This window comes from Coloeus monedula (genome assembly GCF_965178545.1).
Source record: "Coloeus monedula genome assembly, chromosome: 32".
NCBI lineage: Eukaryota > Metazoa > Chordata > Aves > Passeriformes > Corvidae > Coloeus > Coloeus monedula.
The window spans coordinates 549,285-576,418 of NC_138812.1; the positions used below are offsets into that span (position 1 = coordinate 549,285).

At 53.1% G+C, this 27,134-nt stretch overlaps 1 protein-coding gene and 1 long non-coding RNA gene across 6 annotated transcripts in view; one reads left to right on the plus strand and one right to left on the minus strand.

The window, feature by feature from the left end:
- Positions 1–1,165: 1,165 nt before the first annotated feature.
- Positions 1,166–7,231, plus strand: LOC309583749. Its single transcript, XR_014227168.1, has 4 exons — positions 1,166–1,296; positions 4,596–4,731; positions 6,759–6,825; positions 7,179–7,231. It is a non-coding gene; the product is annotated as an uncharacterized lncRNA (long non-coding RNA).
- Positions 7,232–9,242: 2,011 nt separating this feature from the next.
- RBM23 (RNA binding motif protein 23) overlaps positions 9,243–27,134 on the minus strand; it is a 53,295-nt gene continuing 35,403 nt past the window's right edge. For 3 of the 5 annotated variants that reach the window (XM_082299535.1, XM_082299531.1, XM_082299534.1), the window contains exons 13-17: positions 25,640–25,723; positions 21,139–21,298; positions 15,438–15,536; positions 11,098–11,182; positions 9,243–9,525 (exon numbers count right to left, since the gene is read on the minus strand). In XM_082299535.1, the coding sequence (XP_082155661.1) occupies positions 9,522–9,525; positions 11,098–11,182; positions 15,438–15,536; positions 21,139–21,298; positions 25,640–25,723 (432 nt within the window). In that variant the 3' untranslated portion in view covers positions 9,243–9,521. Of the gene's footprint in view, positions 9,526–11,063; positions 11,183–15,437; positions 15,537–21,138; positions 21,299–25,639; positions 25,724–27,134 lie in introns of all 5 variants that reach the window. The other 2 variants (XM_082299532.1, XM_082299533.1) reach the window with 2 other exon arrangements.

Sequence of the window (27,134 nt, forward strand, 5' to 3'; positions counted from 1 at the left end):
TGATCGGTGCCTTTTGCCCACTTGCTGTGCCCCCCAGCCCCCCCGGAGGCGGCGCGGTGCCAGGCCACAATTCCCAAAGCAACCCCAAAGCAGCCCCGAACATCCCCCCCAAAAATCCCAAAACATCCCCAAAAAATGCCCCAAGCAGCCAAAAGAAATCCCCGAGAAACTCGCGGAAAATCCCCCGGAAACTCGCGGGAAATCCCCAAAAAATCCCGAAGAAAGCCCGAAAAAATCTCAGAAAGTTCCTAAAAAATCCCCCTAAAAAATTCCTCAAAGTTTCCCATAGAGTCTCGAAAAAATCAGAAAAAATCCTGAAAAAAAACCCCAAAAATCTGAAAAATCCCCAAAAAATCCCCAAAAAATCCCTAAAAAATTCTCCAAAAAATCCCCAAAAAATCCCAAAAAACCCTTAAAAGTTCTCCAAAAAATCCCCAAAAAATCCCAAAAAATCCTTAAAAGTTCTCCAAAAAATCCCCAAAAAACCCACAGAAAATCCTCCAAAAAATCCCTAAAAAATCTCCAAAAAATCTCCAAAAAATCCCAAAAAACCCTTAAAAATTCTCCAAAAAATCCCCAAAAAATCCCAAAAAATCCTTAAAAATTCTCCAAAAAATCCCTAAAAAATCGCTAAAAATCCCCAAAAATCCCAAAAAACCCTTAAAAATTCTCCAAAAAATCCCTAAAAAATCCCCAAAAACTCCTTAAAAATTCTCCAAAAAATCCCAAAAAATCCCCAAAAAACCCTTAAAAATTCTCCAAAAAATCCCTAAAAAATCCCCAAAAAACCCTTAAAAATCCCCCAAAAAATCCCCAAAAAATCCCAAAAAACCCTTAAAAATTCTCCAAAAAATCCCTAAAAAATCCCAAAAAAATCCTTAAAAATTCTCCAAAAATTCTCCAAAAAATCCCCAAAAATCCAAAAAAATTCTCCAAAAAATCCCCAAAAAACCGTTAAAAATCCTCCAAAAAATCCCCAAAAATCCCCGCAAACCCTTAAAAATCCCCAAAAACTCCCCAAATGCCCCAAAGTGCCCCAAGCATCCCGCAGCCCCGCAGCGCTGGCCGAGCACTGTGCCGGCGTGGCCCCGAGTGCCCGCAGTGATCGGTGCCTTTTGCCCACTTGCTGTGCCCCCCAGCCCCCCCGGAGGCGGCGCGGTGCCAGGCCGAGGCGCGGGCGCGGCGCCGGGCGCTCAGCGGCTCCGTCCTGCGGGAGCTGCGCCACGAGCTGGGGGAGGGGCCCCTGGAGCTGCTGGGGGAGGGGCCCGGCTCCGAGACCCCCCACGAGGCCCTCAGGTACGGGGGGGGAGGGGCGGCACTGGGGGAAGGGGTGGGGGGTGGATTTGGGGGGGGTTTGGGATTTTTTGGGGGGTTTTGGGGGATTTTTGGGGGGTTTTTTTGGGGGATTTTTTGGGGATTTTGGGGGTTTTTTTGGGATTTTTGGGGATTTTTTTGGGGGGGTTTTGGGGATTTTGGGGGATTTTTTTGGGGGGATTTTTTGGGATTCTTTGGGGATTTTTGGGTGATTTTTTGAGAATTTTTGGAACTTTTTGAGGATTTTTTGGGAATTTTTTTGGGATTTTTTGGGGATTTTTTTGAGACTTTTTGGGATTTCTTGGGAATTTTTTGGGGATTTTTTGGGGATTTTTTTGAGAGTTTTTGGGATTTTTTGGGGGATTTTTGGGGATTTTTTCCATATTTTTTGGGATTTTTTTGGGAATTTTTTTTGAGGATTTTTTGGGATTTTTTGGGGATTTTTTGGGGAATTTTTTTGGGAATTTTTTGGGGGATTTTTTGGGGATTTTTTAGGATTTTTGGGGGGTTTTTGGGGGTTTTTTGGGAATTTTTGGGGGGATTTTTTGGGGATTTTTGGGTGATTTTTTGAGAATTTTTTTGGGGATTTTTTGGGGAATTTTTTTTGGGGATTTTTTTGGATTTTGTGGGGATTTTTTGGGATTTTTTTTTGGGATTTTTTGGGGATTTATTTGAGAATTTTTGGGGATTTTTTGGGGAATTTTTTTGGGATTTTTTGGGGATTTCTTGAGGATTTTTTGGGGATTTTTTTTGGGATTTTTTGGTGATTTTTTGAGAGTTTTTGGGGATTTTTTTGGGAATTTTTTTGGGGATTTTTGGGGATTTTTTGGGGATTTTTTGGTGATTTTTTGAGAGTTTTTGGGGGTTTTTTGGGGGGTTTTTTGGGGGATTTTTTGGGATATTTGGGGGGATTTTTTGGGGATTTTTTTGGGGATTTTTTGGGGATTTTTGGGGATTTTTTGGGGTTTTTTGGGGATTTTTTGGGGATTTTTGGGGGGATTTTTTGGGATATTTTGGGATTTTTTGAGGTTTTTTGGGGATTTCTTCCGATTTTTTGGGGGATCTTTTGGGAATTTTTTTGGGGATTTTTTGGGATTTTTTGGGGATTTTTGGGAATTTTTTTTGGGATTTTTTGGGGATTTTTTTGAGAATTTTTGGGGATTTTTTTGGGAATTTTTTTGGGATTTTTTGGGATTTTGTGGGGATTTTTTGGGCATCTTTTGGGAATTTTTTGGGGGATTTTTTGGGAATTTTTGTTGATTTTTCTGGAATTTTTTCGGAGTTTTGGGGGATTTTTTGGGGATTTTTTGGGATTTTTTAGGGAATTCCTGGGGATTTTTTTGGATTTTTGGGGGTTTTTTTCCGATGTTTTGGGGAATTTTTGGGGTTTTTTTGGGGTTTTTTTGAGGGTTTTTTGCAGGGTTTTTTGGAATTGTTTGGAATTTTTTGAGGGTTTTTCTGGGAATTTTTTGGGATTTTTTTGGGATTTTTTGGGGGATTTTTTGGGGTTTTTTGAGGGGTTTTTTTGGGAGTTTTTTTGGGGATTTTTTGGGATTTTTTGGGGATTTTTTGGGGAGATGTTTTGGGATCTTTGGGGGGATTTTTGGGTTTTTTTGGGATTTTTTTGGGATTTTTCAAGAATTTTCTAGGAATTTTTGGGGGGCTTTTTTGGAATTTTCTGGGATTTTTTGGGGATTTTTTGGGGGGATTTTTTAAGGTTTTTTGGGGGATTTTTTGGGGGGTTTTGGGGATTTTTTGGGGTTTTTTGGGGAAATATTTTCTGGGATTTTTGGGGGGATTTTCTGTGATTTTTTTGGGGATTTTTTGGGATTTTTTTGAGGATTTTTGGGGAATTTTTTTTAGATTTTTTAGGAATGTTTGGGGATTTTTTGGGGTTTTTTGAGATTTTTTTGGGGGACTTTTTGGGGAATTTCTTGGGATTCTTTTGGAATTTTTGGGGATTTTTTTTTTTTAATTTCCTGGGGGTTTTTTGAATTTGTTTTTGGGATTTTTTGGGGGGATTTTTTTGGTTTTTTAGGGGTTTTTGGGAAACTTTTGGGATTTTCTGGGAGTTTTTGGGGATTTTTATCGGGACATTTTTTTGGATTTTTTAGGTTATTTTGGGAACTTCTTTGGGATTTTTTTCCATTTTTTTGGGCATTTTTTTAAGATTTTTTGGGTATTTTTGGGAGTTTGGAGGATTTTTGGGGATATTTTAGGGGTTTTAGGGGTTTTAGGGGATTTTTTTGGGGTTCCTTTTTAGAATTTTCTGGGATTTTTGGGGATTTTTTTGGGAATTTTGGGCTTCTTTATGGAGTTTTTGAGAAATTTTCAGGGTTTTTGGGAATTTTTTGGGGAAATTTTGGGAGATTTTGGGGCTTTTTGGGGAGGAATTTTGGGGGAGGTTTGGTCACTTTGGGGTCACTCCGGGGTCACTTTTTGGGTGAATTTGGGGCGATTTTGGGTCACTCCGGGGTCCCTTTTTGGGTCAATTTGGGGCGATTTTGGGTCACTCCGGGGTCCCTTTTTGGGTGAATTTGGGGCGATTTTGGGTCTCTCTGGGGTCCTTTTTGGGTGAATTTGGGGCGATTTTGGGTCACTCTGGGGTCCCTTTTTGGGTGAATTTGGGGCGATTTTGGGTCATTCCCGGGTCTCTTTTTGGGTTAATTTGGGGCCATTTTGGGTCTCTCTGGGTCCCTTTTTGGGTGAATTTGGGGCGATTTTGGGGCACTCCGGGGTCCCTTTTTGGGTGAATTTGGGGCGATTTTGGGGCATTTCCCTCTCTGCTCACTCTGGGATCATTCTGGGGTCCCTTTTTGGGTGAATTTGGGGCGATTTTGGGGCACTCCGGGGTCCCTTTTTGGGTGAATTTGGGGCGATTTTGGGTCTCTCTGGGGTCCCTTTTTTGGGTGAATTTGGGGCGATTTTGGGTCGTTTCTCTGCTCACTCCGGGGTCGTTCCGGGGTCCCTTTTTGGGTGAATTTGGGGCCATTTTGGGTCGCTCTGGGGTCCCTTTTTGGGTGAATTTGGGGCGATTTTGGGTCGTTTCTCTGCTCACTCCGGGGTCCCCCTGGGGTCCCTTTTTGGGTGACTTTGGGGCGATTTTGGGTCTCTCTGGGGTCCCTTTTTGGGTGAATTTGGGGCGATTTTGGGTCATTCCCGGGTCCCTTTTTTGGGTGAATTTGGGGCGATTTTGGGTCGTTTCTCTGCTCACTCCGGAGTCGTTCCGGGGTCCCTTTTTGGGTGAATTTGGGGCGATTTTGGGTCGTTTTGGGCCGCAGGCGCCGCCTGGAGGAGTCGATGCTGCAGCGCCTTAGCGCCCCCCGGTGGCCGCGGCGGCGCCGGGGGGCGGGGCCAGGGCTCGATGACGTCACCAAGTTCGGGGCTTTCCCCGCCCTCCTGGGAGCGACCAATCAGGTGAGGGGGGAGGGGTGAGGGGCGGGGCTTGGGGAAAATGGGGAAAAAATGGGGGAAAATTGGGAAAAAAAATGGGGAAGAAATGGGGGAAAATTAAAAGAAAAAATGGGGGAAAAAATAGGAAAATTGGGGGGGAAATGGGGGAAAAAATGGGGAGAAAAAGGGAAAATCTGGGGAAAAAATGGAGAAAAAATGGGGAAAAAAATGGGGAAAAAATGGAGAAAAATTGGGGGAAAAATGGGGAAAAATTGGGAAAATTAAGGGAAAAAATGGGGGAAATTGGGGAAAAATTGGGGAAGAAAAGGGGGAAAAATTGGGGGAAAATTAGGGAAAAATGGGGAAAATTGGGGAAAAAAATGGGGGAAATTGGGGAAAAAATGGAGAAGAATGGGGGAAAAAATGGGGAAAATTAAGAAAAAAGTTGGGGTAAAAATGGGGAAAATTGGGGAAAAAAATTGGGGAAAAAATGGGAAAAATTGGGGAAAAAAATGGGGAAAATTGGGGAAAAATTGGGAAAATTGGAAAGAATGGGAAAAATTGGGAAATTTGTGGGGAAAAATTGGCTCGATGACGTCACCAAGTTCGGGGCTTTCCCCGCCCTCCTGGGAGCGACCAATCAGGTGAGGGGGGGGAGGGGCGAGGGGCGGGGCTTGGGGAAAATGGGGAAAAAATGGGGGAAAATGGGAAAAAAAATGGGGAAGAAATGGGGGAAAATTAAAAGAAAAAATGGGGAAGAAAATAGGAAAATTGGGGGGGAAATGGGGGAAAAAAAGGGGAGAAAAAGGGAAAATCTGGGGAAAAAATGGGAAAAAAAGTGGGGAAAAAATGGAGAAAAAATGGGGAAAAATTAGGGGGAAAAATGGGAAAAAAATGGGGAAAAATTGGGGGAAATTGGGGAAAAATTGGGAAAATTAAGGGAAAAATTGGGGGAAAATTAGGGAAAAATGGGGAAAATTGGGGAAAAAAATGGGGAAAAAATGGGAAAACTAAGGGAAAAAAAGGGGGAAATTGGGGAAAAAATGGAGAAGAATGGGGGAAAAAATGGGGAAAATTAAGAAAAAAGTTGGGGTAAAAATGGGGGAAATTGGGGAAAAAAATTGGGGTAAAAATGGGAAAAATTGGGGAAAAAAATGGGGAAATGGAGAGAAAAATTGGGGGAAAAATGGGAAAGTAAAGGGAAAAAATGGGGGAGAAAATGGGAAAATTTGGGGAAAAAATGGGGAAAAATTGGGGAAAAAATGGGAAAATTGGGAGGGAAAATGGGGAGAATTGGGGGAAAATTGGGAAAATTAAGGGAAAAACGGAAAATTGGGGGGAAATGGGGAAAAAATGGAGAAAAAGGAAAATTTGGGGAAAAAATGCAGAAAACGGGAAAAATTGGAAATGTGGGGGAAAATGGGGAAAATTAAAAGAGAAAATGGGGGAAAAAGGGAAAAATTGGGAAAATTAAGGGAAAAAAATGGGGAAATTTGGGGAGAAAATGGGGAAATTTGGGTTAAAAAATGGGGAAATTCTGGGTAAAAATGGGGAAATTTGGGTAAAAATGAGGAGATTTCGGGGAAAATGGGGCAATTTGGGGGGAAATTGGGAAATGGGGGTAAAAACGGGGAAATTTGGGAAAAAAATCGGGAAATTTGGGGGAAAACTTGGGAAAATTAAGGGGAAAAAATGGGGAAATTGGGGGGAAATGGGGAAATTTGGGGAAAAAATGGGGAAATTTGGGTAAAAAATGGGAAAATTTGGGGGGAAAATGGGGAAATTTGGGGGAAATTGGGAAATGTGGGTAAAAACGGGGCAATTTGGGTAAAAATGGGGCAATTTGGGTAAAAAATGGGGAAATTGGAGCATTTTGGAGCCTTAAAAACGGAGGAAATGGGGCAAAAAGGGCCAAAATTTGGGAAAACCTGGGGAATGTTTTGGGAAAACCTCGGGAATTTGGGGTGAAACCTCGGGAATTTGGGAAAATCTCGGGAATTTGGGAAATCCTCGGGAATTTTGGGGTGAAACCGGGGAATTTTGGGGCTCAGGAAGCGCCGGAGCCGCCCCGGAAGAAGAGGAAGAAACCGAAAACCGGGAAGAGGAAGGGGAGGAGGGGTGAGTACCCAGCTCCCAGTGCCTCCCAGTTCATCCCAGTAAGGCCCAGTGGCCTCCCAGTACCTCCCAGTTCCCTCCCAGTAAGCCCAAACACCAAACCAGTAAGAAAAAAGGGCAAACCAGTCCAAACCAGTAACCCCCAATCCCCTCCCAGTTCATCCCAGTAAGGCCCAGTCCCCTCCCAGTGCCTCCCAGTTCATCCCAGTAAGGCCCAGTGGCCTCCCAGTACCTTCCCAGTTCATCCCAGTAACCCCAAACACCAAACCAGTAAGGGAAAAACCCCAAACCAGTAACCCCCAATCCCCTCCCAGTTCATCCCAGTCCCTCCCAGTAACTCCCAGTTCCTCCCCCAGGTTTACGCCGCCGCCGCTGACGCTCCAATAAAGCCGATCGCATCTCATTTGAATATCATTTGTGTCTCATTTGCATATCTTTGCATGTAGATGAGGGGGGAGGGGTCAGAGGCACGGCCGGGCGTGTCCCAGTCCCTCCCAGTACAAACCAGTAACCCTAAATCCCCTCCCAATCCCCTCCCAGTCCCTCCCAGTCCCTCCCAGTTCCCTCCCAGTTCCCTCCCAGTCCATCCCAGTCCCTCCCAGTCCCTCCCAGTCCCTCCCAGTCCCTCCCAGTCCCCTCCCAGTCCCTCCCAGTTCCCTCCCAGTCCCTCCCAATCCCCTCCCAGTCCCTCCCAGTCCCTCCCAGTCCCTCCCAGTCCCTCCCAGTCCCCTCCCAGTCCCTCCCAGTCCCTCCCAGTTCCCTCCAAGTTCCCTCCCAGTCCCTCCCAGTCCCTCCCAGTCCCTCCCAGTCCCTCCCAGTCCATCCCAGTCCCTCCCAGTCCCCTCCCAGTCCCTCCCAGTTCCCTCCCAGTCCCTCCCAGTCCCTCCCAGTCCCCTCCCAGTCCCTCCCAGTCCCCTCCCAGTCCCTCCCAGTTCCCTCCCAATCCCTCCCAATCCCCTCCCAGTTCCCTCCCAGTCCCTCCCAATCCCCTCCCAGTTCCCTCCCAGTCCCTCCCAGTCCCTCCCAATCCCCTCCCAGTTCCCTCCCAGTCCCTCCCAGTTCCCTCCCAATCCCTCCCAATCCCCTCCCAGTTCCCTCCCAGTCCCTCCCAGTCCCCTCCCAGTCCCTCCCAGTCCCCTCCCAGTCCCTCCCAGTTCCCTCCCAATCCCTCCCAATCCCCTCCCAGTTCCCTCCCAGTCCCTCCCAATCCCCTCCCAGTCCCTCCCAGTCCCTCCCAGTCCCTCCCAGTCCCCTCCCAGTTCCCTCCCAATCCCTCCCAGTCGCTCCCAGTCCCTCCCAGTTCCCTCCCAGTCCCTCCCAGTCCCTCCCAGTTCCCTCCCAGTCCCCTCCCAGTCCCTCCCAGTCCCTCCCACTCCCCTCCCAGTCCCTCCCAGTCCCTCCCAGTCCCTCCCAGTTCCCTCCCAGTCCCTCCCAGTCCCCTCCCAGTCCCTCCCAGTCCCTCCCAGTTCCCTCCCAGTCCCCTCCCAGTCCCTCCCAGTCCCCTCCCAGTCCCTCCCAGTCCCCTCCCAGTCCTCTCCCAGTCCCTCCCAGTCCCCTCCCAGTCCCCTCCCAGTCCCCTCCCAGTTCCCTCCCAGTCCCTCCCAGTCCCCTCCCAGTCCCCTCCCAGTCCCTCCCAGTTCCCTCCCAGTCCCCTCCCAGTCCCCTCCCAGTCCCCTCCCAGTCCCTCCCAGTTCCCTCCCAGTCCCCTCCCAGTCCCTCCCAGTCCCCTCCCAGTTCCTCCCAGTCCCTCCCAGTCCCCTCCCAGTCCCCTCCCAGTCCCCTCCCAGTCCCTCCCAGTCCCTCCCAGTTCCCTCCCAGTCCCCTCCCAGTCCCTCCCAGTCCCTCCCAGTCCCCTCCCAGTCCCCTCCCAGTCCCCTCCCAGTCCCTCCCAGTTCCCTCCCAGTCCCTCCCAGTCCCCTCCCAGTCCCTCCCAGTCCCTCCCAGTTCCCTCCCAGTCCCCTCCCAGTCCCTCCCAGTCCCCTCCCAGTCCCCTCCCAGTTCCCTCCCAGTCCCTCCCAGTCCCCTCCCAGTCCCCTCCCAGTCCCTCCCAGTTCCCTCCCAGTCCCCTCCCAGTCCCCTCCCAGTCCCCTCCCAGTCCCTCCCAGTTCCCTCCCAGTCCCCTCCCAGTCCCTCCCAGTCCCCTCCCAGTTCCTCCCAGTCCCTCCCAGTCCCCTCCCAGTCCCCTCCCAGTCCCCTCCCAGTCCCTCCCAGTCCCTCCCAGTTCCCTCCCAGTCCCCTCCCAGTTCCTCCCAGTCCCTCCCAGTCCCCTCCCAGTCCCCTCCCAGTCCCCTCCCAGTCACCCCCAGTCCCTCCCAGTCCCTCCCAGTCCCCTCCCAGTCCCTCCCAGTCCCTCCCAGTTCCTCCCAGTCCCTCCCAGTTCCCTCCCAGTCCCTCCCAATCCCCTCCCAGTTCAAATCCGGTTTTTTTTGTGTGAATTTTTTTTTATTTTTATTTTCCGATTCCGAGAAAAATCCCGAAAAAACCCCCCAAAAAAAAAACAAAAAAAAAAAAGAAAAATCCCCAAAAAAATTCCCAAAAATTCCCCAAAAATTCCAACCCCGGGAGGGGGGGGGAGGGGGAGGGGCGGGGCCAGCGCTGTGGCCACGCCCCCTTTGCCCCGCCAGGGGGCGGAGCCACGGGGAGGGGGCGTGGCCTGAGGGAGAGGGGGCGGGGCCTCCTGGCGGGGGCGGAGCCAAATCTCACCTGGAAAGGAAAAGGGGGAGGGGTTAGAGGGGAACTGGGAGGGACTGGGAGGGACTGGGAGGGGACTGGGAGGGACTGGGAGGGACTGGGAGGGAACTGGGAGGGAACTGGGAGGCACTGGGAGGGAACTGGGAGGGGACTGGGAGGGGATTGGGAGGGACTGGGAGGGGATTGGGAGGGACTGGGATGGACTGGGAGGGAACTGGGAGGGGACTGGGAGGGACTGGGAGGGGATTGGGAGGGACTGGGAGGGGACTGGGAGGGATTGGGATGGACTGGGAGGGGACTGGGAGGGACTGGGAGGGAACTGGGAGGGAACTGGGAGGCACTGGGAGGGAACTGGGAGGGGACTGGGAGGGGATTGGGAGGGACTGGGAGGGGATTGGGAGGTCCCCAGCCCTTACTGGTCCATACTGGTCCATACTGGTTTATACTGGGAGGGGCTCTAAAAGACTCAGGGAGCACTGGGGCCAACTGGGACCAACTGGGACAGATTGGGGGGGTCACTGGGGGGTCCCCAGCCCTTACTGGTCCATACTGGTTTATACTGGTTTATACTGGGAGGGGCTCTAAAAGACTCAGGGAGCACTGGGGCCAACTGGGACCAACTGGGACAGATAGGAGGGGTCACTGGGGGGTCCCCCAGCCCTTACTGGTCCATACTGGTCCATACTGGTTTATACTGGTTTATACTGGGAGGGGCTCTAAAAGACTCAGGGAGCACTGGGGTGAACTGGGACCAACTGGGAGGGATTGGGGGGGTCACTGGGGGGTCCCCCAGCCCTTACTGGTCCATACTGGTTTATACTGGTTTATACTGGTTTATACTGGGAAGGGCTCTAAAAGACTCAGGGAGCACTGGGGCCAACTGGGACCAACTGGGAGGGATTGGGGGGGTCACTGGGAGGTCCCCCAGCCCTTACTGGTCCATACTGGTTTATACTGGGAGGGGCTCTAAAAGACTCAGGGAGCACTGGGGCCAACTGGGAGGGATTGGAGGGGTCACTGGGAGGTCCCCCAGCCCTTACTGGTCCATACTGGTTTATACTGGTTTATACTGGTTTATACTGGGAAGGGCTCTAAAAGACTCAGGGAGCACTGGGGTGAACTGGGAGCGATTGGGGGGGGTCACTGGGGAGTCCCCCAGCCCTTACTGGTCCATACTGGTCCATACTGGTTTATACTGGTTTAGACTGGGAGGGGCTCTAAAAGACTCAGGGAGCACTGGGGCCAACTGGGACCAACTGGGACAGATTGGGGGGGTCATTGGGGGGTCCCCAGCCCTTACTGGTCCATACTGGTTTATACTGGTTTATACTGGTTTAGACTGGGAGGGGCTCTAAGACACTCAGGGAGCACTGGGGCCAACTGGGAGGGATTGGGGGGATCACTGGGGGGTCGCCCAGCCCTTACTGGTCCATACTGGTTTATACTGGTTTATACTGGGAAGGGCTCTAAAAGACTCAGGGAGCACTGGGGCCAACTGGGACCAACTGGGACGGATTGGGAGGGTCACTGGGAGGTCCCCCAGCCCTTACTGGTTTATACTGGTTTATACTGGGAGGGGCTCACATGGTCTGGGGTGAGAAGAGCCCCGAGAGCGTCAAACACTGCGAGGCCAAAGTCTGCGAGGCCAAATTCAGCGCCGGGCTCAGGGCTGGGGGAGGGGAGAGCCTCAGGGGGGGGTCCCCGAAATCCGGGCAGCCCCAAAAACCCCCCCCCCCCGGAATTCCCCAAATTTCCCCAAAATCGCCAAAATTTCCCCCGGAATTCCGGCGGGAAAACGGGGGGAAAAAAAGCGACCCCGAATCCGCCTGAAATCGCCCCAAAATCGGCCCTAAAATCCCCTTTAATCCTCCCCGAATCCCTCCAGGAATCCCAAATTTCCCCAAAATCGCCCCAAAATTCCCTTTAATCCTCCCCGAATCCCGCCAAGAACCCCAAATTTCCCCAAAATTCCCTTTAATCCTCCCCAAATCCCACCAAGAACCCCAAATTTCCCCAAAATCGCCCCAAAATTCCCTTTAATCCTCCCCGAATCCCACCAAGAACCCCAAATTTCCCTGAAATCGCCCCAAAATTCCCTTTAATCCTCCCCAAATCCCACCAAGAACCCCAAATTTCCCCAAAATCGCCCCAAAATTCCCTTTAATCCTCCCCAAATCCCACCAAGAACCCCAAATTTCCCCAAAATCGCCCCAAAATTCCCTTTAATCCTCCCCGAATCCCGCCAAGAACCCCAAATTTCCCCAAAATCGCCCCAAAATTCCCTTTAATCCTCCCCGAATCCCGCCAAGAACCCCAAATTTCCCTGAAATCGCCCCAAAATTCCCTTTAATCCTCCCCAAATCCCACCAAGAACCCCAAATTTCCCCAAAATCGCCCCAAAATTCCCTTTAATCCTCCCCAAATCCCACCAAGAACCCCAAATTTCCCCAAAATCGCCCCAAAATTCCCTTTAATCCTCCCCGAATCCTGCCAGGAACCCCAAATTTCCCCAAAATCGCCCCAAAATTCCCTTTAATCCTCCCCGAATCCCTCCAGGAACCCCAAATTTCCCCAAAATCGCCCCAAAATTCCCTTTAATCCTCCCTGAATCCCGCCAAGAACCCCAAATTTCCCTAAAATCGCCCCAAAATTCCCTTTAATCCTCCCCGAATCCCGCCAAGAACCCCAAATTTCACCAAAATTGCCCCAAAATTCCCTTTAATCCTCCCCAAATCCCTCCAGGAACCCCAAATTTCCCCAAAATTGCCCCAAAATTCCCTTTAATCCTCCCCGAATCCCACCAAGAACCCCAAATTTCCCCAAAATTCCCTTTAATCCTCCCCAAATCCCACCAAGAACCCCAAATTTCGCCAAAATCGCCCCAAAATTCCCTTTAATCCTCCCCAAATCCCACCAAGAACCCCAAATTTCACCAAAATTGCCCCAAAATTCCCTTTAATCCTCCCTGAATCCCACCAAGAACCCCAAATTTCCACAAAATCGCCCCAAAATTCCCTTTAATCCTCCCCGAATCCCGCCAAGAACCCCAAATTTCACCAAAATTGCCCCAAAATTCCCTTTAATCCTCCCCGAATCCCTCCAGGAATCCCAAATTTCCCCAAAATCGCCCCAAAATTCCCTTTAATCCTCCCCGAATCCCTCCAGGAGCCCCAAATTTCCCCAAAATCGCCCCAAAATTCCCTTTAATCCTCCCCAAATCCCGCCAAGAACCCCAAATTTCCCCAAAATCGCCCCAAAATTCCCTTTAATCCTCCCCAAATCCTGCCAAGAACCCCAAATTTCCCCAAAATTGCCCCAAAATTCCCTTTAATCCTCCCCGAATCCCGCCAAGAACCCCAAATTTCCCCAAAATCGCCCCAAAATTCCCTTTAATCCTCCCCGAATCCCACCAGGAACCCCAAATTTCCCCAAAATCGCCCCAAAATTCCCTTTAATCCTCCCCAAATCCCGCCAGGAATCCCAAATTTCCCCAAAATCGCCCCAAAATTCCCTTTAATCCTCCCCAAATCCCACCAAGAACCCCAAATTTCCCCAAAATCGCCCCAAAATTCCCTTTAATCCTCCCCGAATCCCACCAAGAACCCCAAATTTCCCTGAAATCGCCCCAAAATTCCCTTTAATCCTCCCCGAATCCCACCAAGAACCCCAAATTTCCCCAAAATTGCCCCAAAATTCCCTTTAATCCTCCCCAAATCCCACCAAGAACCCCAAATTTCACCAAAATTGCCCCAAAATTCCCTTTAATCCTCCCCAAATCCCGCCAAGAACCCCAAATTTCCCCAAAATCGCCCCAAAATTCCCTTTAATCCTCCCCAAATCCTGCCAAGAACCCCAAATTTCCCCAAAATCGCCCCAAAATCCCCTTTAATCCTCCCCGAATCCCACCAAGAACCCCAAATTTCCCCAAAATCGCCCCAAAATTCCCTTTAATCCTCCCTGAATCCCTCCAGGAACCCCAAATTTCCCTGAAATCCACCAAAATCCCCACAAAATCCCTAAAAAGCCCCAAAATCCCCCCCAAATTCCCCAGAAAGACCCAAATCCACCCCCAAATCCCCCCCAAAATCCCCCCCAAATCCTCTCAATTCCACCCCAAATCCCCAAAATGCCCCCAAAAACCCCCAAAATTCCCCCAAAATCCTCTCAAGTCTCCCCAAAATCCCCCCAAATCCATCCAAAATCGCCCCCAAAATCCCTGAAAATCCCCAAATCCCCCCAAATCCTCCCCAAATCCCCCCAAAACCCTGAAAATCCCCGAAAATCCCCCAAAAATCCCCCAAAATCCCTGAAAACCCCCAAAATCCACCCAAAATTCCCCCAAATTCCCCTCAAATCTCCCCAAATCCCCCCAAATCCCTGAAAATCCCCAAAATCCCCCCAAATCCCCCCAAAAGCCCTGAAATTCCCCCCAAATCCCCCCGAACCCTCCCCCAATGCCCCAAAACCCCTGAAAATCCCCCAAAATCCCCCAAAATCCCCCCAAAAAATCCCCCAAAATCCCTGGAAATCCCCCAAATCTCCCCAAATCCCCAAAATCCACCAAAAAGCCCCAAAATCCGCCCAAAATCCCCCCCAAATCCACCCAAAATCCCCAAAACTCTCCCCAAATCCCCCCCACAATGCCCCCAATTCCCCCCAAATCCCCTCAAATCTCTCCCAAATCCCCCAAAATCCACCCAAATCTCCCCAAATCCCCCAAAATCCACCCAAATGTCCCCCAAATCCCCCAAAATCCACCCAAAATCCCCCCCAAAATCCACCCAAATCTCCAAATCCCCCAAAATCCACCCAAAATCCCCCCCAAATCCACCCAAATCTCCCCAAATCCCCAAAATCCACCCAAAATCCCCCCCAAATCCACCCAAATCTCCCCCAAATCCCCCAAAATCCCCCCCAAATCCACCCAAAATCCCCCCCAAATCTCCCCAAAATCCCCCAAATCCCCCCCAAATCCCCCCAAATCCACCCAAAATCCCCCCCAAATCCCCCAAAATCCACCCAAATCCCCCCAAAATCCCCCAAAATCCTCCCAAAATCCCCCAAATCCACCCAAAATCCCCCCCAAATCCACCCAAATCTCCCCCAAATCCCCCAAAATCCCCCCAAAACCCCCCCAAAATCCACCCAAATCTCCCCCAAAATCCACCCAAATCCCCCCAAAATCCCCCAAAATCCACCCAAAACCCCCCCCAAATCCACCCAAATCTCCCCAAATCCCCCAAAATCCACCCAAAATCCCCCCAAAATCCACCCAAATCTCCCCCAAATCCCCAAAATCCCCCCAAAATCCCCCAAAATCCACCCAAATCTCCCAAAATCCACCCAAAATCCCCCCCAAAATCCACCCAAATCTCCCCCAAATCCCCCAAAATCCACCCAAAACCCATCCAAATCCACCCAAATCTCCCCCAAATCCCCCAAAATCCACCCAAATCTCCCCCAAATCCACCCAAATCTCCCCCAAATGCCCCAAAATCCTCCCAATTCCCCCAAAATCCCCCCCAAATCCACCCAAATCCCCCAAAATCCACCCAAATCTCCCCCAAATCCACCCAAATCCCCCCCAAATCCCCCAAAATCCACCCAAAATCCCCCCCAAATCCACCCAAATCTCCAAATTCCCCCAAATCCACCCAAAATCCCCCAAAATCCACCCAAAATCCCCCCCAAATCCACCCAAAATCCCCCCCCAAATCCACCCAAATCTCCCCAAATCCCCCAAAATCCACCCAAAACCCCCCCAAATCCACCCAAATCTCCCCCAAATCCCCCAAAATCCACCCAAATCCCCCCAAATCCCCCAAAATCCACCCAAATCTCCCCCAAATGCCCCAAAATCCTCCCAATTCCCCCCAAAATCTCCCCCAACCCCCCCTTGCCCCCCGATTTTGGGCTCCCCTCACCTGTCAGGGCCGCGGGGTTGAGCCCCCCCAGGGGGGTCAGGGCCCCGTTCAGCTGCTGCAGCGCGGCCTGGGCGGGGGCGGGGAGCTGCAGCCCCGAGCCTGGAGAGCCAAAATCGCCCCGAATCGCCCCAAAATCAGCGTCGGCCACCGCCAAAACCCCAGCCCCAAAACCCAGCGAAATCACCCCAAAAATCACCCCCAAAAACCCGAGCGAAATCACCCCAAAAACCACCCCGAAATCACCCCCAAAACCCAGCGAAATCACCCCAAAAATCACCCCCAAAAACCAGCGAAATCACCCCAAAAATCACCCCCAAAAACCAGCGAAATCACCCCCAAAAACCACCCCGAAATCACCCCCAAAACCCAGCGAAATCACCCCAAAAACCACCCCGAAATCACCCCCAAAAATCACCCCGAAATTACCCCCAAAACCCAGCGAAATCACGCCAAAAACCACCCCGAAATTACCCCCAAAACCCAGCGAAATCACCCCAAAAACCACCCCGAAATCACCCCCAAAAATCACCCCGAAATCACCCCAAAACCCAGCGAAATCACCCCAAAAATCACCCCCAAAAACCCGCGAAATCACCCCAAAAATCACCCCGAAATCACCCCCAAAACCCAGCGAAATCACCCCAAAAATCACTCCCAAAACCCAGCGAAATCACCCCAAAAACCACCCCGAAATCACCCCCAAAAATCACCCCGAAATCACCCCCAAAACCCAGCGAAATCACCCCAAAAATCACCCCGAAATCACCCCCAAAACCCAGCGAAATCACCCCAAAAATCACTCCCAAAACCCAGCGAAATCACCCCAAAAACCACCCCGAAATCACCCCCAAAAATCACCCCGAAATCACCCCAAAAACCCAGCGAAATCACCCCAAAAACCACCCCGAAATCACCCCCAAAACCCAGCGAAATCACCCCAAAAATCACCCCGAAAAATTCCCCAAAATCACCCCCAAAATCCCCCGAAATCGCCCCAAAAATCAGCATTGGTGACTGCCAAAACCCCACCCCCAAAACCCAGCGAAATCACCCCAAAATCACCCCCAAAAACCCGCGAAATCACCCCAAAAACCACCCCGAAATCACCCCCAAAAACCCAGCGAAATCACCCCAAAATCACCCCGAAATCACCCCCAAAAACCCGCGAAATCACCCCAAAAACCACCCCGAAATCACCCCCAAAAACCCAGCGAAATCGCCCCAAAAATCACCCCGAAATCACCCACAAAACCCGCAAAATCACCCCAAAAATCACCCCCAAAAACCCGCGAAACCACCCCAAAATCACCCCAAAATCACCCCCAAAACCCGCGAAATCACCCCCAAAAACCACCCCGAAATCACCCCCAAAACCCAGCGAAATCACCCCAAAAACCACCCCGAAATCACCCCCAAAATCACCCCAAAAATCACCCCGAAAAATTCCCCAAAATCACCCCCAAAATCCCCCGAAATCGCCCCAAATTCAGCATTGCTGACCGCCGAAACCCCACCCCCAAAACCCAGCGAAATCACCCCAAAATCACCCCCAAAAACCCGCGAAATCACCCCAAAAACCACCCCGAAATCACCCCCAAAAACCCGCGGAATCACCCCAAAAACCACCCCGAAATCACCCCAAAACCCCGCGAAATCACCCCAAAAACCACCCCGAAATCACCCCCAAAACCCAGCGAAATCACCCCAAAAATCACCCCAAAAAATTCCCCAAAATCACCCCCAAAATCCCCCGAAATCGCCCCAAAAATCAGCATTGGTGACCGCCAAAACCCCACCCCCAAAACCCAGCGAAATCACCCCAAAATCACCCCCAAAAACCCAGCGAAATCACCCCAAAAACCACCCCGAAATCACCCCAAAAACCCAGCGAAATCACCCCAAAAATTCACCCCAAACCCCTCCCAGTTGCCCCAGTTGCCCCCGTTGCCCCCAGTTGCCCCAGTTGCCCCAGTTGCCCCAGTTGCCCCCAGTTGCCCCAGTTGCCCCAGTTCCCCCAGTTGCCCCAGTTGCCCCCAGTTGCCCCAGTTGCCCCAGTTGCCCCAGTTGCCCCAGTTGCCCCCAGTTGCCCCAGTTGCCCCAGTTGCCCCAGTTCCCCCAGTTGCCCCCGTTGCCCCAGTTGCCCCAGTTGCCCCAGTTCCCCCAGTTGCCCCAGTTCCCCCAGTTGCCCCAGTTCCCCCAGTTGCCCCAGTTGCCCCAGCTGCCCCAGTTGCCCCAGTTGCCCCAGCTGCCCCAGTTGCCCCCAGTTCCCCCAGTTGCCCCAGTTGCCCCAGTTCCCCCAGTTGCCCCAGTTGCCCCAGTTCCCCCAGTTGCCCCAGTTGCCCCAGTTGCCCCAGTTGCCCCAGTTCCCCCAGTTGCCCCAGTTGCCCCAGTTCCCCCAGTTGCCCCAGTTCCCCCAGTTGCCCCCCCAGTTGCCCCAGCTGCCCCAGTTGCCCCAGTTGCCCCAGTTCCCCCCAGTTGCCCCAGTTGCCCCAGCTGCCCCAGTTCCCCCAGTTGCCCCCAGTTCCCCCAGTTGCCCCAGTTCCCCCAGTTGCCCCCAGTTGCCCCAGTTCCCCCCAGTTGCCCCAGTTCCCCCAGTTGCCCCAGTTGCCCCAGTTGCCCCCCCAGTTGCCCCAGTTGCCCCAGTTGCCCCCCAGTTCCCCCAGTTGCCCCAGTTGCCCCAGTTGCCCCCCCAGTTGCCCCAGTTGCCCCAGTTGCCCCCAGTTGCCCCCCCAGTTCCCCCAGTTGCCCCAGTTGCCCCAGCTGCCCCAGTTGCCCCAGTTGCCCCAGTTGCCCCCAGTTGCCCCAGTTGCCCCAGCTGCCCCAGTTGCCCCAGTTCCCCCAGTTCCCCCAGTTCCCCCAGCTGCCCCAGTTGCCCCAGTTGCCCCAGTTGCCCCAGTTCCCCCAGTTGCCCCAGTTGCCCCAGCTGCCCCAGTTGCCCCAGTTGCCCCAGTTGCCCCCAGTTGCCCCAGTTGCCCCAGCTGCCCCAGTTGCCCCAGTTCCCCCAGTTCCCCCAGTTCCCCCAGCTGCCCCAGTTGCCCCAGTTGCCCCAGTTGCCCCCCAGTTGCCCCAGTAGCCCCAGTTGCCCCAGTTCCCCCAGTTGCCCCAGTTGCCCCAGTTCCCCCAGTTCCCCCAGTTTCCCCAGTTGCCCCAGTTGCCCCAGTTCCCCCAGTTGCCCCAGTTCCCCCAGTTGCCCCAGTTGCCGCAGTTGCCCCAGTTGCCCCCCAGTTGCCCCAGCTGCCCCAGTTGCCCCAGTTGCCCCAGTTCCCCCAGTTGCCCCAGTTGCCCCCCCAGTTGCCCCAGTTGCCCCCAGTTGCCCCCAGTTGCCCCCCAGTTGCCCCAGTTGCCCCCCCAGTTGCCCCAGTTGCCCCAGTTGCCCCCCAGTTCCCCCAGTTCCCCCAGTTGCCCCAGTTGCCCCCCCAGTTGCCCCAGTTGCCCCAGTTGCCCCAGTTGCCCCAGTTGCCCCAGTTGCCCCCCCAGTTGCCCCAGTTGCCCCCAGTTGCCCCCAGTTGCCCCCCAGTTGCCCCAGTTGCCCCAGTTGCCCCAGTTGCCCCAGTTCCCCCAGCTGCCCCAGTTTCCCCAGTTGCCCCAGTTTCCCCAGTTGCCCCAGTTGCCCCAGTTCCCCCAGTTCCCCCAGTTGCCCCAGCTGCCCCAGTTCCCCCAGTTCCCCCCAGTTCCCCCAGTTGCCCCAGTTGCCCCAGTTGCCCCAGTTGCCCCCCAGTTCCCCCAGTTGCCCCAGCTGCCCCAGTTCCCCCAGTTCCCCCAGTTGCCCCCAGTTCCCCCCAGTTGCCCCAGTTGCCCCCCAGTTCCCCCAGTTGCCCCAGTTGCCCCAGTTCCCCCAGTTCCCCCAGTTGCCCCCAGTTCCCCCCAGTTGCCCCAGTTGCCCCCCAGTTCCCCCAGTTGCCCCAGTTCCCCCAGTTCCCCCAGTTCCCCCAGTTGCCCCAGTTGCCCCCAGTTGCCCCAGTTGCCCCAGTTGCCCCAGTTTCCCCAGTTTCCCCCAGTTGCCCCCCAGTTGCCCCCAGTTGCCCCAGTTGCCCCCAGTTGCCGCAGTTGCCCCCAGTTGCCCCAGTTGCCCCAGTTGCCCCAGTTGCCCCAGTTGCCCCAGCTGCCCCAGTTGCCCCAGTTGCCCCAGTTCCCCCAGTTGCCCCAGTTGCCCCAGTTGCCCCCAGTTGCCCCAGTTGCCCCAGTTGCCCCCCCAGTTGCCCCAGTTGCCCCAGTTGCCCCAGTTGCCCCCAGTTCCCCCAGTTCCCCCAGTTCCCCCAGTTGCCCCCCAGTTGCCCCAGTTGCCCCAGTTCCCCCAGTTGCCCCAGTTGCCCCAGTTGCCCCAGCTGCCCCAGTTCCCCCAGTTGCCCCAGTTCCCCCAGTTGCCCCCCCAGTTCCCCCAGTTGCCCCAGCTGCCCCAGTTGCCCCAGTTGCCCCCAGTTGCCCCAGTTGCCCCAGTTGCCCCAGTTGCCCCAGTTGCCCCCAGTTCCCCCAGTTCCCCCAGTTGCCCCCCAGTTGCCCCAGTTGCCCCAGTTCCCCCAGTTGCCCCAGTTGCCCCAGTTGCCCCAGTTGCCCCAGTTCCCCCAGTTGCCCCAGTTGCCCCAGTTGCCCCCCCAGTTGCCCCAGTTGCCCCAGTTCCCCCAGTTGCCCCAGCTGCCCCAGTTCCCCCAGTTCCCCCAGTTCCCCCAGTTGCCCCAGTTGCCCCCCAGTTCCCCCAGTTACCCCAGTTGCCCCCCCAGTTCCCCCAGCTGCCCCAGTTGCCCCCCAGTTGCCCCAGTTGCCCCAGTTGCCCCAGTTGCCCCCAGTTGCCCCCCAGTTGCCCCCCAGTTGCCCCAGTTGCCCCAGTTCCCCCAGTTGCCCCAGTTGCCCCAGTTGCCCCCAGTTGCCCCAGTTCCCCCAGTTGCCCCAGCTGCCCCAGTTCCCCCAGTTGCCCCAGCTGCCCCAGTTGCCCCAGTTCCCCCAGCTGCCCCAGCTGCCCCAGTTCCCCCAGTTGCCCCAGTTGCCCCAGTTGCCCCAGTTCCCCCAGCTGCCCCAGTTGCCCCAGTTGCCCCAGTTCCCCCAGTTGCCCCAGTTGCCCCCAGTTGCCCCAGTTGCCCCAGTTGCCCCAGTTCCCCCAGTTGCCCCAGTTGCCCCCCAGTTGCCCCAGTTGCCCCAGTTCCCCCAGTTGCCCCAGTTGCCCCCAGTTGCCCCAGTTGCCCCAGTTGCCCCAGTTCCCCCAGTTCCCCCAGTTGCCCCCCAGTTGCCCCAGTTGCCCCAGTTGCCCCCAGCTGCCCCAGTTGCCCCAGTTGCCCCAGCTGCCCCAGCTGCCCCAGTTGCCCCAGTTGCCCCCAGTTGCCCCCAGCTGCCCCAGTTGCCCCCAGTTGCCCCAGCTGCCCCAGTTGCCCCAGTTGCCCCAGCTGCCCCAGTTGCCCCAGTTCCCCCAGTTGCCCCAGTTGCCCCAGTTGCCCCCAGTTGCCCCAGTTCCCCCAGTTGCCCCAGCTGCCCCAGTTGCCCCAGTTGCCCCAGCTGCCCCAGTTCCCCCAGTTGCCCCAGTTGCCCCAGCTGCCCCAGTTCCCCCAGTTGCCCCCAGTTGCCCCCAGCTGCCCCAGTTGCCCCCAGTTGCCCCAGTTGCCCCAGTTGCCCCAGTTGCCCCAGTTGCCCCCCCAGTTGCCCCAGTTGCCCCCCCAGTTGCCCCAGTTCCCCCAGTTCCCCCAGTTGCCCCAGTTGCCCCCCAGTTGCCCACCTTCGGCCAGCTTGGCCATCAGCTGCAGCCTCCCCGCGGCCGAGCCGAGCTCCGGGGGGTCCTCGCTGGCCCCGCCCCCTCCGGCCGAGGCCCCGCCCCCCGCCGAGGCCCCGCCCTCCGGGAAGGTGACGTCACTGGAGCCGTCGGGCCGCTCGCTCACCTGGGGACCCCAAAAAGCCCCGAAATCAGCCCAAAAATGGGGGCGGGGGAGGGGGAAAAAAAACCCCGAAATCGGCCCAAAATCGGAGTCACGAGAGGCAAAAAACCCCAAAATCGGCCCAAAATCGGAGTCACGAGAGCCAAAAAACCCCGAAATCGGCCCAAAAATGGGGGCGGGGGAGCCAAAAAACCCCGAAATCGGCCCAAAATCGGAGTCAGGAGAGCCAAAAAATCCCGAAATCGGCCCAAAAATGGGGGCGAGGGAGCCAAAAAACCCCGAAATCGGCCCAAAATCGGAGTCAGGGGAGCCAAAATCCCCGAAATCGGCCCAAAATCGGAGTCACGAGAGCCAAAAAACCCCGAAATCGGCCCAAAATCGGAGTCACGAGAGCCAAAAAACCCCGAAATCGGCCCAAAATCGGAGTCACGAGAGCCAAAAAACCCCGAAATCGGCCCAAAATCGGAGTCACGAGAGGCAAAAAACCCCAAAATCGGCCCAAAATCGGAGTCACGAGAGCCAAAAAACCCCGAAATCGGCCCAAAATCGGAGTCACGAGAGGCAAAAAACCCCGAAATCGGCCCAAAATCGGAGTCACGAGAGCCAAAAAAACCCAAAATCGGCCCAAAATCGGAGTCACGAGAGCCAAAAAAACCCCGAAATCGGCCCAAAATCGGAGTTCAGGGGAGCCAAAAAACCCCGAAATCGGCCCAAAATCGGAGTCACGAGAGCCAAAAAACCCCGAAATCGGCCCAAAATCGGAGTCACGAGAGCCAAAAAACCCCGAAATCGGCCCAAAATCGGAGTCACGAGAGCCAAAAAACCCCGAAATCGGCCCAAAATCGGAGTCACGAGAGCCAAAAAAACCCCGAAATCTGCCCAAAATCGGAGTCAGGGGAGCCAAAAAACCCCGAAATCGGCCCAAAATCGGAGTCACGAGAGCCAAAAAACCCCGAAATCGGCCCAAAATCGGAGTCACGAGAGCCAAAAAACCCCGAAATCGGCCCAAAATCGGAGTCAGGGGAGCCAAAAAAACGCAAAATCGGCCCAAAATCGGAGTCACGAGAGCCAAAAAACCCCGAAATCGGCCCAAAATCGGAGTCACGAGAGCCAAAAAACCCCGAAATCGGCCCAAAATGGGGGCGGGGGAGGGGAAAGGGCGGGAATGGGCTCGAAATCCACCCAAAATGACCAAAAATACCCAAAATCCACCCAAAACCCACCCAAATCCCCCAAATCCACCCAAAATCCCCCCAATTCCCCCCAAATTCCCCCCAAAATCCACCCAAAATCCTCCAAAAAATCCCCGAAAATCCCCAAACCCCCCCAAAATCCTCAAAATTCCCCCCTAAAAACCCCAAAATCACCCAAAAATCCCCAAAATCCACCCAAAAATCCCAAATCCACCCCAAACCCCTCAAATCCTCCAAAATCCCCCCAAAAGCCCCAAAATCTCCCCAAAAATCCCCAAAATTTCCCAGAATCTCCCCAAATCCACCCAAAAAGCCCCCAAATCCACCCAACCCCCCCCAAATTCCTCCAAAATCCCCCAAAATCTCCCCAAAATTCCCCCAAATTCCCCCCCAAATCCACCCAAAATCCCCAAAATCCACCCAAAAACCCCCAGAATTCTTCCAAAATCCCCCAAAATTCACCCAAAACCCCCCCAAAATTTCCTGAAATCCACCTGAAATCCCCCAAAAATCACCAAAATTCCCCCAAAATCCCCAAATGCGCCCCAAAATCCCCCAAAATCCACCCAAAATCCCCCAAAATCCACCCAAAAAACCCCAAAATGCCCAAAATCCACCCAAAAAGCCCCAAAATTCCCCCAAACGCACCCAAAAAACGCCAAAATTTCCCCAAAATCCCCCCAAAAATCCCCCCAAATCCTCCCAAAATAACCAAAATTCCCTGAAATCCCCCCAAAATTTCCTGAAATCCACCTGAAATCCCCCCAAAAACGCCAAAATTCCCCCAAAATTTCCCCAAATCCCCCCAAATCCCCCCAAAATCCCCCCAAAATCCATCCAAAAACCCCCAAAATTCCTCCAAAATCCTCCCAAAATCCCCAAAATTCCCTCAAATCCTCCCAAATCCCCCCAAAATTTCCTGAAATCCACCTGAAATCCCCCCAAAATCGCCCCCAAATCCCCCAAAATCCACCCAAAATCCCCCAAGTTCACCCAAAATCCCCCAAAATCCACCCCAAAACCCCCAAAATTCCTCCAAAATCCCCCCAAAATCGCCAAAATTCCCCCAAATCCACCCAAAATCCCCCAAAATCCACCCAAAAACCCCCAAAACCCCCCAAAAATCCAAAATCCTCCAAAATCCACCCAAAAACCCCCAAAATTCCTCCAAAATCCCCCCAAAATCGCCAAAATTCCCCCAAATCCACCCAAAATCCATCCAAAAACCCCCAAAATTCCTCCAAAATCCCCCAAAATCCTCCAAAAATCCCCAAAATTCCCTCAAATCCTCCCAAATCCCCCCAAAATTCCCCCAAAATTTCCTGAAATCCACCTGAAATCCCCCAAAAACCGCCAAAATTCCCCCAAAATTTCCCCAAATCCACCCAGAACCCCCCAAATTCCCTGAAAAAATCTCCCAAAATCCCCCAAAACCCCCCAAAAATCCCCCAAAATCCTCCCAAAATAACCAAAATTCCCTGAAATCCCCCCAAAATTCCCCCAAAATGTCCTGAAATCCACCTGAAATCCCCCAAAATCACCAAAATTCCCCCAAAAACCCCCAGAATTCCTCCAAAATCCCCCAAAATCCACCCAAAATCCCCCAAAACCCCCCAAAAATCCCCCAAATTCCTCCAAAATCCACCCAAAATCCCCCAAAATTCCTCCAAAATTCCCCCAAAATTTCCCCAAATCCCCCCAAATCCCCCCAAACCCCCCAAATTCCCTGAAAAAATCTCCCAAAATCCATCCAAAAACCCCCAAAATTCACCCAAAATCCATCCAAAATCCTCCCAAAATCCCCAAAATTCCCTGAAATCCCCCCAAAATCGCCAAAATTCCCCCAAAATTTCCCCAAATCCCCCCAAATCCCCCCAAAATCCCCCCAAAATCACCCAAAACCCCCCAAAATCCCCCAAAATCCATCCAAAAACCCCCAAAATTCCTCCAAAATCCCCCAAAATCCTCCCAAAATCCCCAAAATTCCCTGAAATCCCCCCAAAATCGCCAAAATTCCCCCAAAATTTCCCCAAATCCCCCCAAATCCCCCCAAAATCACCCAAAACCCCCCAAAATCCCCCAAAATCCATCCAAAAACCCCCAAAATTCCTCCAAAATCCCCCAAAATCCTCCCAAAATCCCCAAAATTCCCTCAAATCCTCCCAAATCCCCCCAAAATTCCCCCAAAATTTCCTGAAATCCACCTGAAATCCCCCAAAAATCACCAAAATTCCCCCAAAATTTCCCCAAATCCCCCCAAATCCACCCAAAATCCCCCCAAATCCACCCAAACCCCCCCAAAATTCCTCCAAAATCCCCCCAAAATCGCCAAAATTCCCCCAAATCCACCCAAAATCCATCCAAAAACCCCCAAAATTCCTCCAAAATCCCCCAAAATCCTCCAAAAATCCCCAAAATTCCCTCAAATCCTCCCAAATCCCCCCAAAATTCCCCCAAAATTTCCTGAAATCCACCTGAAATCCCCCAAAAATCACCAAAATTCCCCCAAAATTTCCCCAAATCCACCCAGAACCCCCCAAATTCCCTGAAAAAATCTCCCAAAATCCCCCAAAACCCCCCAAAAATCCCCCAAAATCCTCCCAAAATAACCAAAATTCCCTGAAATCCCCCCAAATTCCCCCAAAATTTCCTGAAATCCACCTGAAATCCCCCAAAAATCGCCAAAATTCCCCCAAAATTTCCCCAAATCCCCCCAAATCCCCCCAAAATTCCCCCAAAATTTCCTGAAATCCACCCAAATCCCCCCAAAAATCGCCAAAATTCCCCCAAAATTTCCCCAAATCCCCCCAAATCCACCCAAATTCCCCCAAAATCCCCCAAAAACCGCCCAAAACCCCCCAAAAATCCCCTAAAATCCACCCAAAATCCCCCAAAAATCGCCCCAAAAATCCACCCCAAAACCCCCCAAATCCCCCCAAAACCCTCAAAAATCCACCCAAAATCCCCCAAAACCCCCCAAAAATCTCCCAAATCCCCCCAAATCCCCCCAAAACCCCCCAAAATTCCCCCAAATCCCCCCAAAACCCCCCAAAAATCCCCCCAAATCCCCCCAAAATCCCCCCAAAAATCGCCCAAAAACCCCAAAATGCCCCAAAATGCCCAAATCGGGCGATTCTGCCCCAAAACCCACCTGGCCCACGCGCATCGGCCGCCCCGCGAGCTCGAAGCCGTTGAGCTGCTCCAGCGCCCGGCGCGCGCACTCGGCCTCCGAGAACTGCGGGATTGGGGCGAAAAACGGCGATTTTGGGCAAAACCGGGCGAGAAACGGGAAAAATGGGGGGTTTGGGGAAAAAAACGGCGATTTTGGGCAAAGAAATGGGGGGGTTATGGGGAAAAATGGGGATTTTGGGAGGGAAAATGGGGATTTGGGGGCACCTGGGCACAGCTGGGAGAGAGATTTGGGGGGAAAAAATGGGGATTTTGGGTAAAAAACGGGGAGTTTTGGGAAAAAAATGGCATTTTTGGGGAAAAAGAGGATTTTGGGGCAAAAAAAGGGGATTTGGGGTCAAAGAAAGGGGGGTTTTATGGGGAGAAATGGGGATTTTGGGGGGTTTGGGGGCACCTGGGCCCAGCTGGGGGCACTCGGCCTCCGAGAGCTGCAGGATTGGGGCGAAAAACGGCGATTTTGGGCAAAACCGGGCGAGAAACGGGGAAAATGGGGGGTTTGGGGAAAAAAACGGCGATTTTGGGCAAAGAAATGGGGGGGTTATGGGGAAAAATGGGGATTTTGGGAGGGAAAATGGGGATTTGGGGGCACCTGGGCACAGCTGGGAGGGAGATTTGGGGGAAAAAATGGGGAGTTTGGGTAAAAAATGGGGAGTTTTGGGAAAAAAATGGCATTTTTGGGGAAAAAAAGGGGATTTGGGGTAAAAAAGGGGGATTTTGGGTCAAAGAAAGGGGGGTTTTATGGGGAGAAATGGGGATTTTGGGGGGTTTGGGGGCACCTGGGCACAGCTGGGGGCACTCGGCCTCCGAGAACTGCGGGATTGGGGCGAAAAACGGCAATTTTGGGCAAAACCGGGCGAGAAACGGGGAAAATGGGGGGTTTGGGGAAAAAAACGGCGATTTTGGGCAAAGAAATGGGGAAAAATGGGGATTTTGGGAGGGAAAATGGGGATTTGGGGGCACCTGGGCACAGCTGGGAGGGAGATTTGGGGGAAAAAATGGGGAGTTTGGGTAAAAATGGGGAGTTTTGGGAAAAAATGGCATTTTTGGGGAAAAAGAGGATTTTGGGGCAAAAAAAGGGGGATTTTGGGTCAAAGAAAGGGGGGTTTTATGGGGAGAAATGGGGATTTTGGGGGGTTTGGGGGCACCTGGGTAGAGCTGGGAGGGAGATTTGGGGGAAAAAATGGGGAGTTTGGGTAAAAACGGGGAGTTTTGGGAAAAAAATGGCATTTTTTGGGAAAAAAAGGGGATTTGGGGTAAAAAAAGGGGATTTGGGGTCAAAGAAAGGGGGGTTTTATGGGGAGAAATGGGGATTTTGGGGGGTTTGGGGGCACCTGGGCCCAGCTGGGGGCACTCGGCCTCCGAGAACTGCGGGATTGGGGCGAAAAACGGCGATTTTGGGCAAAACCGGGCGAGAAACGGGAAAAATGGGGGGTTTGGGGAAAAAAACGGCGATTTTG